Below are 16,365 nucleotides of genomic sequence, written 5' to 3'. Positions count from 1 at the left end.
AATAAAAAAATCCGCGAAGTAGAAACCATATGTTTATATGTTTATTTTTATATTGTCATGCTTGGGTCACAGATTTGCGCAGAAACACAGGAGGTTGTAGAGAGACAGGAATGTTATTCAAACACTGCAAACAAACATTTGTCTCTTTTTCAAAAGTTTAAACTGTGCTCCATGACAAGACAGAGATGACAGTTCTGTCTCACAATTAAAAGAATGCAAACATATCTTCCTCTTCAAAGGAGTGCGCATCAGGAGCAGAGTCTGTCAGAAAGACTGAGGAAAGCAAACAAATCAATAGGGCTGTTTGGCTTTTAAGTATGCAAAGCACCGCCGGTACAAAGCTGTTGAAGGCGGCAGCTCACACCCCCTCCGTCAGGAGCAGGGAGAGGGAGAGAGAGAGAGAGAGAGAGAGAGAGAGCCAGAGAAAAACAAAGTCAAAAATCAATACGTGCCCTTCGAGCTTTTAAGTATGCGAAGCACCGTGCAGCATGTCGCTTCAGGAAGCAGCTGCACAGAAAGTAGCAACGTGAAGATAATCTTTCAGCATTTTTAGACGAGCGTCCGCATCGTCTAGGTGTGCGAACAGCCCCCCTGCTCATACCCCCTACGTCAGGATCAGAGAAAGTCAGCACAAGAGAGAGAGAAAAGTAAGTTGGGTAGCTTCTCAGCCATCTGCCAATAGCGTCCCTTGTATGAAATCAACTGGGCAAACCAACTGAGGAAGCATGTACCAGAAATTAAAAGACCCATTGTCCGCAGAAATCCGCGAACCAGCAAAAACTCCGCGATATATATTTAAATATGCCTACATATAAAATCCGCGATAGAGTGAAGCCGCGAAAGGCGAAGCGCGATATATCGAGGGATCACTGTATATCAAATCAAAGGAAGGACTACCTGCAGCCTACAGTGTCAAACAGCGCACACTATTGTTACGCTCTTTTTAGTCATTTAGGAATAACTCTCTAGCAGCCAAAGATGTTTTACAATTATTTATTCTTTCATACTCTTGCGAGTTTTGCAAAGATGATATTAAAAGCCATCTATGTGGCTGGCTCTGTAACAAATAAAGATCAATTTAAAAAATGAAAATAAAACGGTACAAACCATGTTGCCATTTTGAAATGAAGGATGGTTTTCTTCCACATTGTGATGTAATATACTTATATAGGGATTTCATAGAGAACATATGTCTTTAGTTTAAATGAAAACATTACTAATTGTAATGCATTTACAATTAACACCAACAATATATAGAAAAACAGTAGCAGAACAGTCAGGATGCAACATATTATTATTTTATTATTGGCTGCTAGGAAGAGATTAGTGCCTGTGATGTACAGCGGTGACAGTAGCCATTCCTGTCTAGTAGGCCGCTACATCTCTGAAATGTTGCAAGAGTCCTACCACAAGCCAAAGGATTTTGAGGCACATTCATATGGTAGCATGGAGGAGAAGTTTGTTCATCTTCAGTTTTAATGGCTTTACCATTTCTATCTTAAGCTATGGCATTAAAAAAATGTATGGATCTTAATTTATAAATAAGAGCAGAGAAACACAACCAATTCAAATATGTAATTAGTTAACAAAGAAACGATATTCATCTAGCCATCTTGTAAACCTGCTTATCCTGGAGATGCTAGAACCTAGAGGCAATGTCTGAGTGACAAAATTCACAACATTTCCATGAAAAAGGTGATACCCTGTTCTCTTTTTAAAATTAATGGTTTGATTGTAACACTGAGTCAAATAACAGTCACCTTAATGCTTTTAAGTTTGTCAGTTTGTAGCATTGCCACATAAATTTGTATATGGTTTGTTTTTTCGTCTCTCTATGTAAAATCCCGTTGCCATTTGAGAATACTGTAGCATAAGATGGGTGGGTTGGATAGGGAGGACTTTTTGGGAGGTCATCGTGATTTCCGGGAGTGCCATGGACACGGATGCACTATTTAAATAGGGGCGCGAAAAGGCAGGAATTGAAGGAAGAAAAGACAGCCCAAGTTTTTATGGTGGAGGAAAAAGACATGATCCATCTGAGTCCAGGAGAAAGATTGTTTTCAGGGAGCACCACAAGTTCAACGCAGTCTGGGGTGGCCACCTTGAAGATTCCATATATGCTGAGGGAAGTGACCTTTACCGTGAAAGGGATCGGAAGCAGTGTGAGCCGTAAATCTTTTATTCTGGCGTGTCTAAGAAACTGAACTATGGGGAAATAGGATAATCGGATAAACATTAATAAATTGAATGGACGGTGGGGAATATTTTTGGGTACATAATTTTATGCCTTTTGTTTATTGTATATTGGAAGAGGGGGAGTTTTGGGGGATTGTAGAAAAGGTATTAATTAGATTTTGTTTGTTGCATCTTTTCTCATCTTTGTGTAGTTTTGTAAAAATTTCTTTTATTATTGTAAGTCATCTTTCTGTGCTGTGGGAAGGGGCTGAAGGCAGTTTTGGGTTGACCTGCAATCATCAGTACAATTTTCACTATAAACTTAGTGAAGCGTAGTGGTTACAATCGTTACAAGTTAAGGAAAGAAAACTGAGCATCAGTAGAATACTTACACTAAGTATTATGTAGCAATCTCCTTCAAAGAAGTTCCCATAGGCCTTTTCTGGGACAGGAGACATTTCCATTTTCTAAAAAAAAGGTCATTATATTAGAGTATACTGTAAGAGACAGAGGCAAATAGTATCCAAAGGGTGATTCATAAATAAACTGAGATACACACTGCATTAAGATCTATTATTGTCAGCTGACAGTGTATTATTGGCATCAGATCATAGTGATCATCACCACATCTGTGAAATACATCAATAGAGATTTAAACATTAAGTAATCTAAGTGCCTCACAACCAGTTGTTACCTAGGAAAATACATTGAACTGCCTAAAGTGAAACATAAACACCTCAAGTTTAGAATTGAACAGTTTTAAGGTGAAAATAGACAATGGCAATAATACCCAGACTACACGCACTGCCTGACTCGAACACTAGCGTGTCCTGCAGTATCGCTAACCACTGGGCAGCCAGGTGTGTGCAGTTCTTCAAAATGGGAGATCATACCACTGGCTTGTTTTCCAATAGTAATGAACCAAATGATTCTTGCAAAATTTAATTCGTAGCGTTGCAAAAAAATGTGCGATACAGATGGCATTTTGCAAAAAGTGAAATTGATGTCATTAGAAAATATTTTTTGTATCTTATCTGTAATTTTTTTTTTCTCAATGTGCAAAAGAATGGAAAGAAGGAGTGTGGCTGCAGAGCACTTAGAAGCCCTTCTCCAGCTTTAAAATACTATTGACTGTGGCAGAAACAAAACCTGGACAGGGCGCCAGTCCATTGCAGGGCAAACACACATACGCACACCCCAACCACACACTAGGGCCAATGTAGGATCGTTAATTCAGCTAACCTGCATGTCTTTGGACTGTGAGAGGAAACTGGAGCACCCCGAGGAAACCCACAAGAACACGGGGTGAACATGCAAACTCCACGCAATAAAGCAATATTTATATAAATAAGAAATTATTACACTTAGAATGAGATGAAAAACTAAAAAATAATTATTATGAAGATAAAGCTGAGGGTTGTTATAAATATTTCAAAAATTTAGATTACTCAGGATCGCTTATTATTTATTTTGCACAACATCTGGTTGGGCTATGCCCTAATGGGCCATAATGCAGAAATGCCATTACAGAAGTATAAAAATTCAATGTATCCTCTTGGCACCTGAACCTATAAAAGAATTATTTAAAGAGGCGGTGCAGCAATGACAGGTAATGGAGATATTCATTTAACCCTGCATGTGACATTAACTTATAAGACAACAAAACAGAAAATATAGGAAGAAAAGAACTGAATTTATGTTTGGTGGGTTTTGCTGCCCACTTTTTGTCCTTATCCTAAAACATTAGAAAACTGACAACAAATCCAAAAAGTTTGGTTCACATTCCTGGAGACATGATATGGCTGTCAGGATGTGCAGTCCCACAATGCATATGACACTTTATACAAACTATAAAAGTTTTGAAGACTTGCTGTTATACAGAACTTGAATTAGAACTCGGACTCATCTACCCTTTGGAATACATATTGTGTAGCCCACCTAATCATTGCAGGGAAGACCCACAATTATTTTAAATTATGACACCATCGGAGTATTTGTTTTGCCTTAAGGACATGTCAAAAAGAATTAGCCCCCAATAAATATATTCCGCAAACAAAGGGAAGCATTAAGATGCTTCTGGATTTGTTTTGGCAGAAAAATGAGTTCATTGTCATAAACTGACTTCTGAAATTTCACACCCGCTCAGGTTGAAGAGGGGGACTTTGAGTAAGTGAAGGGCTCTTAAAGAACAATGAAGCACTCTCAGTCGGATAGGTCGGTGTTTTTTTTTTGATAGTGCTGTCTACACGTTTACAATGAGTTGATGTCATCTTGGAAGAATTAAGAGTGGATAGGAGTGCTAAGCTTTATTGAGCTGAATGGCCTGTTCTCGTCTAGATTGTTCTAATGTTTAATCAAATTGATAATAACAACCTTTATTTTACATTTATGAAGTGAATAGGATTTGACAAACTCATATTTACCCATTCACTACATCTGACCTGACCACAGTGTCCACAATAAAATACTAACTGAAGGCTTTCACTTAGGCCTTCACCACATATAATATATTGTGTGTATATATATATATATATATATATATATATATATATATATATATATATATATATATATATATATATATATATATATATATACACAGTACTGTGCAAAAATTTTAGGCAGGTGTGAAAAAATGCTGTAAACAATGAATGCTTTCAAAAATGGAAGTGTTAATCATTTATTTTCATCAATCAACAAAATGCAGTGAATGAACAAAAGAGAAATCTAAATCAAATCAATATTTGGTGTGACCACCCTGTGCCTTCAAAACAGCATCAATTCTTCTAGGTATACTTGCACACAGTTTTTGAAGGAACTCGGCTGGTAGGTTGTTCCAAACATCTTGGAGAACTAACCACAGATCTTCTGTGGACATAGGCTTCCTCACATCCTTCTGTCTCTTCATGTAATCCCAGACACACTCGATGATGTTGAGATCAGGACTCTGTGGGGGGCATTCCATCACTTCCAGGACTTCTTGTTCTTCTTTACGCTGAAGATAGTTCTTAATAACTTTGGCTGTATGTTTGGGGTCGTTGTCCTGCTGCAGAATAAATTTGGGTCCAATCATACACCTCCCTGATGGTATTGCATGATGGATAAGTATCTGCCTGTATTTCTCAGCATTGAGAACACCATTAATCCTGACCAAATCTCCAACTCCTTTTGCAGAAATGCAGCCCCAAACGTTCAAGGAACCTCCACCATGCTTCACTGTTGCCTGCAGACACTCATTATTGTACCGCTCTCCAGCCCTTCGACGAACAAACTGCTTTCTGCTACAGCCAAATATTTCAAATTTTGACTCATCAGTCCAGAGCACCTGCTGCCATTTTTCTGCACCCCAGTTCCTATGTTTTCATGCATACTTGAGTCGCTTGGCCTTGTTCCCACGTCGGATGTATGGCTTTTTGGCTGCAACTCTTCCATGAAGACCACTTCTGGCCAGACTTCTCCGGACAGTAGATGGGTGTACCTGGGTCCCACTGGTTTGCCAGTTCTGAGCTGATGGCACTGCTGGACATCTTCCGATTTTGAAGGGTAATAAGCTTGATGTGTCTTTCATCTGCCTTACTAAGTTTCCTTGGCCGACCACTGCGTCTACGATCCTCAACGTTGCCCATTTCTTTGTGCTTCTTCAAAAGAGCTTGAACAGCACATCTTGAAACCCCAGTCTGCTTTGAAATCTTTATCTGGGAGAGACCTTGCTGATGCAGTATAACTACCTTGTGTCTTGTTGCTGTGCTCAATCATGCCATGACATGAAACGGTCTTCCACAACCACACCTTGGTAGCAGAGTTTGGCTGTTCCTCACCCAGTTTTAAGCCCCCTACACAGCTGTTTCTGTTTCAGTTAATGACTGTGTTTCAACCTACGTGTGACATTGATGATCATTAGCACCTGTTTGGTAGAATTGGTTGATCAGACACCTGACTAGAACCCTACAAAATCCCTGAATTTGTGCAACTGTACCTATAAGAATTGATGCTGCTTTGAAGGCAAAAGGTAGTAACACCAGATATTGATTTGATTTAGATTTTTCTTTTGTTCGCTCTCTTTGCATTTTGTAAATTGATAACAATAAACAATCATTGTTTATATTTCTGAAAGCATTCTTTGTTTACAGCATTTTTTCACACCTGCCTAAAACTTTTGCACAGTACTGTATATATATATATATATATATATATATTGTGACGAGCGGCTGGGGGCGGTACCCAGCCGGGATGCCCGGAAGGACCAGAGGAGGGATTACGCCTCCTCCAGACCACGAGGGGGCGACCGCCCTTGCGGCTATAGGGACCATGGGAAAGAAGCATGGAAGTTCAACCCTATAGGGGCCTGTGGTCACCACCAGGGGGTGCCCCGATGCCTGAAGAGCCCTGGCCCTCAGCACTTTCGCAACACCCGGAAGTGCTGGGGGAACAAAGACCAGGTACACCTAGAGTGCTTCTGGGTGCACAGCCAGCACTTCCGCCACACCAGGGAGTGCCGGCAGGCGCTCATTGGGAGGCACCTGGAGCACTTCCGGGAGGGTTTAAAAGGTCCCGCCTCCCTCCATTCGATGGCTGGAGTCAAGATGAAGAAGGACAGAGCTCGGGAGGAGAGGAGTGGAGGCGGACCAGAGAGAGAGGCATTCTGAGAGACCTGGACTTTGGGGGTGAAAGTACGGAAGTACTGAGTTGTGTGCTGTGTCACTGTGTAAATGTGAATAAATGTGTGTTGGTGTTCGAATCATCGGTGTCCGCCTGTCTGTGTCCGAGCCATATTCCACAGTATATAAATAAAAGGTATATAAAAGGTACCATACATTTATATATATATATATATATATATATATATATATATATATATATATATATATATATATATATATATATATATATATATATTTTCCAGTGGCTGTGATAACTAAATGGACTAACAGAAGAGCATAGTACATGAATCCTTTTTTACCTCGATGGTCCATATCTGCAGTCCTGGCTTCTGAATGACACTTTTGAAAGCTTCAGGAACAACTGGTGGCATCTTCGGTAGTTAATCTAGAAAATAAATTTGCCATCAATATTATTAGACAAAAAAACTCCATAACTTGTCAATCTCAATTAGTTCCAATTTATTTTCAGTTAAAAATGTAATAGCCAATAATTCATTATGAAACTTTTACAATTACATGCACTTTAAAAGTGAATGTAAGAGTCATTTGTGAGTTACTTGATAGAAGTAATGTCTTTCTTATTTTAAAATGTTTGCCTATATGCATATTAATGCGTAGTCTATGGGAGATTCTACAACCCCAATTTCAATGAAGTTGGGACGTTGTGTAAAATGTAAATAAAAACAGAATACAATAATTTGCAAATCCTTTTCAACCTATATTCAATTGAATACACTACAAAGACAAGATATCGAATGTTCAAACTGATAAACTTTATTTTTGTTTTGCAAATCTTCACTCATTTTGAATTTGATGCCTGCAACTCGTTCCAAAAAAGCTGGGACAGGGGCATGTTTACCACTGTGTTAAATCACCTTTCCTACTAACAACACTCAATAAGCGTTTGGGAACTGAAGACACTAATTGTTGAAGCTGTGTAGGTGGAAACTCTTTCCCATTTTTGCTTGATGTACAACTTCAGTTGCTCAACAGTCCGGGGTCTCCATTGTCATATTTTGCGCTTCATAATGCACCACACATTTTCAATGGGAGACAGGTCTGAACTGCAGGCAGGCCAGTCTAGTACCCGCACTCTTTTACTACGAAGCCACACTGTTGTAACACATGCAGAATGTGGCTTTGCATTGTCCTGCTGAAATAAGCAGAGATGTCCCTGAAAAAGACGTCGCTTGGATGGCAGCATATGTTGCTCCAAAACCTGTATGTACCTTTCATCATTAATGGTGCCTTCACAGATGTGCAAGTTACCCATGCCATGGGCACTAACACACCCCCATACCATCACAGATGCTGGCTTTTGAACTTTGCACTAATAACAATCCGGATGGTCCTTTTCCTCTTTGGCCCGGAGGACAAAACAATTTGAAATGTGGACTCGTCAGACCACGGCACACTTTTCCACTTTGCATCAGTCCATCTCAGATGAGCTCGGGCCCAGAGAAGCCGGTGGTGTTTCTGGGTGTTGTTGATATATGGCTTTCGTTTTGCATGGTAGAGTTTTAACTTGCACTTGTAGATGTATCGACGAACTGTGTTAACAGACAATGGTTTTCTGAAGTATTCCTCAGCCCACGTGGTAATATCCTTTACAGAATGATGTTGGTTTTTAATGCAGTGCCGCCTGAGGGATCGAAGGTCACGGGCATCCAGTGTTGGTATTCGGCCTTCCTGCTTACGTGCAGAGATTTCTCCAGATTCTCTGAATCTTTTGATGATATTATGGACAGTAGATGATGAAATCCCTAGATTCCTTGCAATTGTACGTTGAGAAACGTTGTTCTTAAACTGCTGGACTATTTGCCCACGCAGTTGTTCACAAAGAGGTGAACCTCGCCCCCATCCTTGCTTGTGAACGACTGAGCCTTTTGGGGATGCTCCTTTTATACCCAATCATGACAAACACCTGTTTCCAAGTAACCTGTTCACCTGTGGAATGTTCAAAACAGGTGTTTTTTGAACATTCCTCAACTTTCCCAGTCTTTTGCTGCCCTGTCCCAGCTTTTTTGGAACGTGTTGCAGGCATCAAATTCAAAATGAGTGAAGATTTGCAAAACAACAATAAAGTTTATCAGTTTGAACATTCGATATCTTGTCTGTGTAGTGTATTCAATTGAATATAGGTTGAAAAGGATTTGGAAATCATTGTATTCTGTTTTTATTTACGTTTTACACAACGTTCCAACTTCATTGGAATTGGGGTTGCATTAAAACCCCTGCAAGCTGAATTGATTATTGATTATTCAGATTTTTTCTGACTACAGATTAGACCCAGTTTGTGATCTGCCTAGCAGTAAGTAAGACATGGAGGGCACAAGGTTTCAAACTGTGCCCTATTGAATGCAATGTGCCCTATTGAAAGTGCCATGCTGTACGTATTGAACTTACTGAATGTATTAAGTAAAGCGTATATAAGTTTGTCAGAGAAATAACACAACCTTTAAGTAAAGAAAGCAACTGAAGTTTAACAAGAAAAAGCTAAGTGTGTAGAAGAAACATTTTTCCTTTTTTTGCTTTTTATTCTGCGTGCGTAACAACCCTTTTTCTTTGTTTTTGTGTGAACTGTTTTGCTTTGAATTTTCAATAAACCTTTCTTAAAACAAACTTTACTGAACTGAGAAATTTCTGTTGTACACGTCTGACTCAGGCTGATCCTACCTTACTAACTCAGTGGCTGCTCGATTTCGAGACCCTTGAAATAAAATGGAGCTACAGTGAAAATCACCTTTTTTGCCAAACAGGTCCTTTGTAACACTTACTAGGAGCACTGCTTATATATTAATGATCATTTAGTAATGCTGCATTAATTCATATATTAAGACATTTTTGATCACCTCAGGTATGTGTCATTAAAAACTAAAGCAACGACCACCATCCTGACAATTTTGTTGACTTTGGACTAAGAATGACAATGGTGTAATGATTAAAAAGTGTTGCATGTCACAGGCATTTTCTTTATACAGTGAATAAGCCTTATAATCTCGTTTAAGAAATTAAACTATTGTGAGATTTTGAAATACAAGAACAAATGACATCCATTGATTTTCAAGTTCACACAATCGAGTCCAAGAGTCAGAGTGACCATGTGCTGATCCAGAGACATTGGGTGCAATGTTGGCACACCTGTCTATTGCAGGACACACTGACCCTCATTGAATTGAGACCAATTTAGAGCCCGCAGTTAACCCGATCTGCATATATATGGAAGAAAAACAATATCACTAAAGAAAGAGCAAAATGTCCCTGGGAAAAGAAAATATACTAACTCTGCACTGACAGCAAAAAGGGTGGAACTGAAACCTGGGTCTCAGGAGATGCCACCCATATATTGATGTTAAAGCTGCAATACTGAAAATATAACCTCAGCTAAAGAGACACTCAAAGAGCTAAAGTTACCTTTTTCAAATGAGTCAGGCACAGATGTGAAAAATGATGATGGAAAAAAGTTCATGGGAGTGAAATAAGGAGTGTGCACCTTAGAGACTCATGACATAGATAAAGATGACAACAACATGAGATGACAGCAGAGTAAAAAAATATAACTTTGAGCTGAGGTGGCCAGTTCTTTGTATCCTTATAAGCTGTGATGTAATTCAGTTATGGAAAAAAAAACCAACCCCACGTTAGGACATTTCAAATTAAGAACTTCACACCCTGGAGGACAAACTAGCACAATAGTATGATGAAATTGTAAGAGAAATATATATAATTTCAGATGTGAGATAACAAAATGTTATATATTGGATTAGTAGCACAGTAATGCAGTTCTGCTTCACAATTCCAGTCCCTCAGTTTGATCTCCGGCCTACTTACTGTCATGTTCTCACAGCGTGACTACTGTATGTTCAATGGTGGAGTGGCATCTCATCCAGGGCTAGTGTCTGACTTGCAGCTGATAACACTGAAATGAACTCTGGCTGGTTTCAACAGTGTAATCAAAGCGGGTTCAGAAAAGGAGGAAATGAATGAATGAAAACAATAGGAGAGCATGGAAACAAGCGACCACAGGGTCCAGAAGGCCACAGTTCTAGATTTCGAAAAAGAGCTACCATTTAAAGCATGGGGTCCATTGTCACACCTATCTCATTATATCGAGTAGAGCAGTGCTTCTAAATTCAGGGGGCTGGTGCCAACTAGGAGGTCCCAGTAAACTTCCATGGGAATGCTAAAAAATAATTAGAAAATAGCAACAAAATACTAAAATCATTAAATATTCAGCGACAGTAGAGTCGCACAACTTATCTTTTTAAAGTGAATGGCTTCATCAATATTCAAAACATGTAACTTATGGTGCCCACTGACTGTCAGTTTTCTCAAAGACCCCCTTGTAAAGTGCATTTCTTACTGCAGCACATCAGCTAAGGTACCACATGGACAACATGTACTGTACGTAGTCAGTACAGCGCAGCACTTGAGGTGGGGCCTGGAGGGGGGCTTGCTGTCTAGGCAAATAAAGATCACCAGCATGAATGGTGGGTGGGGTGTGTGAAGATCAGCATTAAGAAATGGTGTATATGGAAAAATGAAAGGAGGAAGCCACCCAGACAGAAAGAGAAAAGGGGGATCAGGTGTAGCAGCCAAGTGAGCTGTGGAGTGGAAGCAGAAAAGTACACAGAATTAGAAGGAAGACAGTGGGGAAGAAGAGCGCTATATCAAGGTCAAGTGCTGGGGTTGCTTCACCAGAAGCTGAATGGCAGAGAGCGAAGCAGAGGAGTGTCTATGTCCAAGAAAAGTTGGGAATGGCTCCATGTTTTAGTCAACTCAAAAGCTAGTGCCACTCAGTTAAGGAGTCCCCCTGAGACAGAACAGTGGGGGAGACTGGACATACCATTATATTGCCAAAAGTATTGGGACGCCTGCCTTTACACACACATGAACTTTAATGACATCCCATTCTTAATACATTGGTTTTAATATGGAGTTGGCCCACCCTTTGCAGCTTTAACAGCTTCAACTCTCCTGGGAAGGCTTTCCACAAGGTTTAGGAGTATGTTTATGGGAATTTTGGACCATTCTTCCAGGAGAGCATTGGTGAGGTCATGCATTGATTCATCCCATAGGTGTTCTATCGGGTTGAGGTCAGGGCTCTGTGGAGACCAGTCAAGTTCCTCCACACCAAACTCACTCATCCATTTCTTTATAGATCTTGTTTTGTGGACTGGTGCGCAGTCATGTTAGAACAGGAAGGGGCCATCTCCAAAACTGTTCCCACAAAGTTGGGAGCATGAGATTGTCCAAAATAGCTTTGTATGCTGATACATTAAGAGTTCCTTTCCCTAGAACTAAGCAACCAAGCCCAACCCCTGAAAAACAAACCCCCACCATAATCCCTCCTCCACCAAATTTTACATTTGGCACAATGCAGTCAGGCAAATACCGTGCTCCTGGCAACCGCCAAACCCAGACTCGTCCTTTGGATTGCCAGACAGAGAATCATGATTCGTAACTCTAGAGGACAAGTCTCCACTGCACCCTTCTGTGGCTCACCTGACTGCTGACTACTCTATTCCATTCTTTTATCTTTTCCGCCGACTTTATTGTTGTATGTGGAGTGAAAATACATTTGCATTTCCTCTCGTGTTAAATGTGGATGTTCCAGTCCACACGATAATGAAATAGCTTCTGTAATCAAGCTGTGAAAAAACTACTAATTCTGCATTTTGTGTCCATAAGAGTCACTTATGAATGGTTTAAAATGACTTCAGTTTTTTTTTCTGACACCTGTCGACTCACCAGTACAAGAAAACCCCACAGATAACACACCATTTGACTCGCCTTCATGTGTAGTTATGAAATACGTTGAGCTTTTTGGGGTTCCCCCCTATTTTTGGCCCTCTACACCTGAAAAGCCCTAATTTGTAAGCCATGTTTGGACCATCTTTTGTACAGGAAAGAATTATCCTTATTATAGAGAGTAAACCATAGGTATCTTCAGGACAAATGATCAGAAGGACTGGAACTTGTACATGCAACATCAGCCATCCACGGGGGTTCACCCCATTATGAAATATGAGGGGCCAAAGTTACTCCTTCTCAAAAAACTGAAAAAATGAGGATCAGTAATTTAGGCATATGGAGTGCCGTTTTATGCAATTTGAAGGTTGCTGATCATGAATATGAAAAGATTTTTGATATTTGATTTTTATCAGTGGTCCTAGCTCTCTAAGAGTCACTCCCAGAAGATTACAAATAACAAATTCAAACATCAGTGTTTTTTCAGAAGGTCACTGATTACAAATATAATGTTACTTTTCATTTCCGATCCTTTAGGATTGGGATCTAGCAACCTATAGACCTCTACCAGAGGGTGAAAAATGATTAATTTCTATTACAATTGAGAATATTTAGACTTTAAACATTTAAATTGAAGCACACATTTTAATATTTCAAATATATGATGCAACTATTCTTGTTTATTATGTACTTTTAACTCATGCAGTAAATCAGTACATTTCTTATGAACACCCTGAATTAGGGCAGCAGCGTACTTTATAAAAACGACATTTGATGCTTCATTTTCAGAAATATGCAATAATTCTATGTTTAGTTTAATATGTAAATCAGTATAGAGAGTATAATGTAGTGAGTAGAAAGCAGCATTTGATTACATAAAAATATCTGCAGTGATAAATTCTGTATTTTGCCTACTTATTTCATGTCGTGATTGTGAAATTACAGCAATAGTAAAATAAATAAATAAATAATAGTAATAATAATAATTATTGTTATTATAGAGCAGGGGTGTCGAACTCCAGTCCTGGAGGGCCGCAGTAGGTGCAGGTTTTCATTCTAACCATCTCCTTTATTAGTGATCAGTTTTTGCTGCTAATTCACTTCTTTTGCCTTTGTTTTAATTGATGTGACTCGGACCCCTTTCTTGTTTCTTTTTCCTTAATTAGCAGCCAACCCATAATGAGACACAAAACAAGCCACCACATTACCAGCTAACCTGTGCCCATCACACAACAGCTGAAAATAAAGAAAGATGAAAGTCTCAGTAAAACAGAAAATCGACAGATTTGGAAATGTCTGTTGTGGCAGAATGAACAAGCCATGGAATTAAATGACGGGTTTAATTAACAGCAAGAATAAACATCTCATTAAGAAACTGGTTGGAGTGAAATTGGTTTGAGTTTGAATCACCAGTTTAATTGGTCATCTGTTTGCTCGTTTCATGTCTCATTTCTGTTTGGCTGTCATTTAATGAAGACAAGAATCAATTCAGGGGACTGAATCCTTAAAAACAAGGCCAAAGAAAAGAAGTTAATTAGCAGTGAAAACTGGTCACTTATTACGAAAAGGGTTAGAATGAAAACCAGCAGCCACTGCGGCCCTCCAGGCCTTGAGTTTGACACCCCTGTTATAGAGGCTGCTTTTGTAATGGCATATTCATTTTGTTTTATGCTTTAAAAAACACATGCATTATATCAGCACTAGTAGCAAGTATGTTTTTGCTAATAGATGTAATAAGGGCAGCTTTGTCAAGACTGCGTATAAAGTACAAGAGGGGAAATATAACTTTCTCTGTAGGGGGGCTGTCAAATATTGTCATAGAATACTGGGAGACCATGGAGGAATAAAGGCTGAGAACTGCTGCACTACAGAACAGTGTCTCCTGGTAGATCGTGGGGCCTCTGCTCTCCAAATCCCAAGGTACCTGCCTGCATTTTTGCTGCCTTTTTTATACCATTCATTCCAACACAACTTCATGTAACATATTACAATAAAGATCTCAACAGTAATCTTTGAACTGACATAATAGTTAGTCCTCCATAATGGTAGTAACATGTTGTGATGACTCCATAATGTGAGTGGCTCACGGGCTGTCGTGCGCAGATACGAGTCGCATAATCTCCCCTGAATACCAGCCTGTTAGAAAGGAAGAGAACAGCTTTGACAATTTTCTAAATATCCTGAGGCAAGCAATGCAAGCACTTGCCAATGAACAATCCCAAAAATAACAAAAGAAAGAGAGTGACATTAGTAACAGCTGGTCACCTGGGAAAAGCTGCTTTTCAGTGCTGTGACAGCTTATTAGCCGGCATGCTCACCTCTCAGTGCTCGCTGGATTTCACAATACCTGGGCAACTACACCAAAAAAAAACCCCCACCCATCATCTCCAAAAGATTTTTCTGTGCTTGCTTAGTCCACACGAGGGCCAGGAGGCCTCCAATAGTTCAGTTCCAGCCATCTTTCAATCAGCTCATCCATGTGGGGTCGCAGTGTCTACACTTTTAAAAATAAAGCTGCTAAAGAGGTTCTTCAGAGTGATGCCATAGGGGAAGCATTCTTCACTCCTAAAAAAAACATCCCCCTGAAGTCTCCAGAAAGAACCTTTAAATAATTAGATCCAAGGTTCCATAAAGAGCCATGAATGGAAGATACAATAACTAATTTGTGAAATGCCAATAGGCTCCCAATGTAAAAATAACTCTTAATGTATACAAGCACAGGATGCTCTCAGGTTTTTCTTGATCTGTGGTTATCTTTCCAGGTACACTCCTAAAAATACTGGTTCTTTAATGGCACTATATGCTTCTTCTTTGTATGTTAAGTTGGTTCTCTTTATTTTGAAAAACTTCCTAATATGTAGAAGACACCTGACATCATAGTGTATGGTAGGCTATCCAGATTAAGAAAATATGAAGTTAGCCTGTGTTACTGCATTTAGGCAGAAAAAGACCATTTTAAAACCAAGAACCTTCGGTATTTCACAAATCTGTCAATATCTACTGTATTCATGGTTATCTACTCTATATATATAAAATCCTAAGCCTAAAAGTGCAACGATTTTGTGCGATGATTTTATGTGACGTTTTTATGTCACTTTTTTGTCACGCTTTAAATCTGGCTTATTTTAAAACCTACATATATATGTTTGGTATCATTCTTTTTAGAATTGATCAAACTTTAATGTGATGTTGTTAGATTTTCAGATTCTTATTCCATTTTTAAATTATAAACTAAAATATCAAGAACTTACGTCCCGCAAGACAAGACTTTTTGCCAATAGATTTCACCACGTCCGGGGCTGGAAATAAAAGACAAAGAGTAGATGACAAAGACAGCTGCTACACAGGCTTTTAAATGTTCGAAGTGCTGCTCGAGATGCAGATCAGGAGGCACCGCAGCAGTAGCAGCAAGCCAGCAGCTGATTGAGCAAAGAGGAGGTAAAAAGAAAAACTGTATTTGTTTCCCATTGGATCACCGTTTAAGAGGGGGTTTCGGAGGAGCGACTGCATCTCCTTGGGGTGCGTTCAGCCCCCCTCTTCACAACACAAACGGCAGAGACGCGAAGTGGCTGGTGCGTAGCACCGGCCATGGGGGTTGGCGAGCAAAGCAAGCAGGGGGTAAGCCCCCTAGTTTACTATATAGATCCTGTTACATATCTAAATAAATAAAGGTTCTTTCTGGAACCTCCATGTGGATGAGTGTTTTGGGAAACAAAAACGGATCCCCTATGGCATCACTCTGAAGAACTGGCCCCTTTATTTTTAACAGTGTACTCTT

General features: G+C 39.5%; 1 protein-coding gene across 1 annotated transcript in view; it reads right to left on the bottom strand.

Moving 5' to 3' along the window:
• The window catches only part of vill (villin-like), a 123,854-nt gene that overhangs the window by 48,863 nt on the left and 58,626 nt on the right, over nucleotides 1–16,365 (bottom strand). Inside the window, exons 2-3 of the mRNA XM_028804203.2 lie at nucleotides 7,136–7,221; nucleotides 2,568–2,642 (exon numbers count right to left, since the gene is read on the bottom strand). Of these exons, the coding sequence (XP_028660036.1) occupies nucleotides 2,568–2,642; nucleotides 7,136–7,207 (147 nt within the window). The 5' untranslated portion in view covers nucleotides 7,208–7,221. The remainder of the gene's footprint in view (nucleotides 1–2,567; nucleotides 2,643–7,135; nucleotides 7,222–16,365) is intronic.

This window comes from Erpetoichthys calabaricus, chromosome 6 (assembly GCF_900747795.2).
Source record: "Erpetoichthys calabaricus chromosome 6, fErpCal1.3, whole genome shotgun sequence".
Taxonomy (NCBI): Eukaryota; Metazoa; Chordata; class Cladistia; order Polypteriformes; family Polypteridae; genus Erpetoichthys; species Erpetoichthys calabaricus.
Note: the sequence above shows the minus strand (reverse complement) of the source record. Positions and strands in the feature narration are given on the sequence as shown.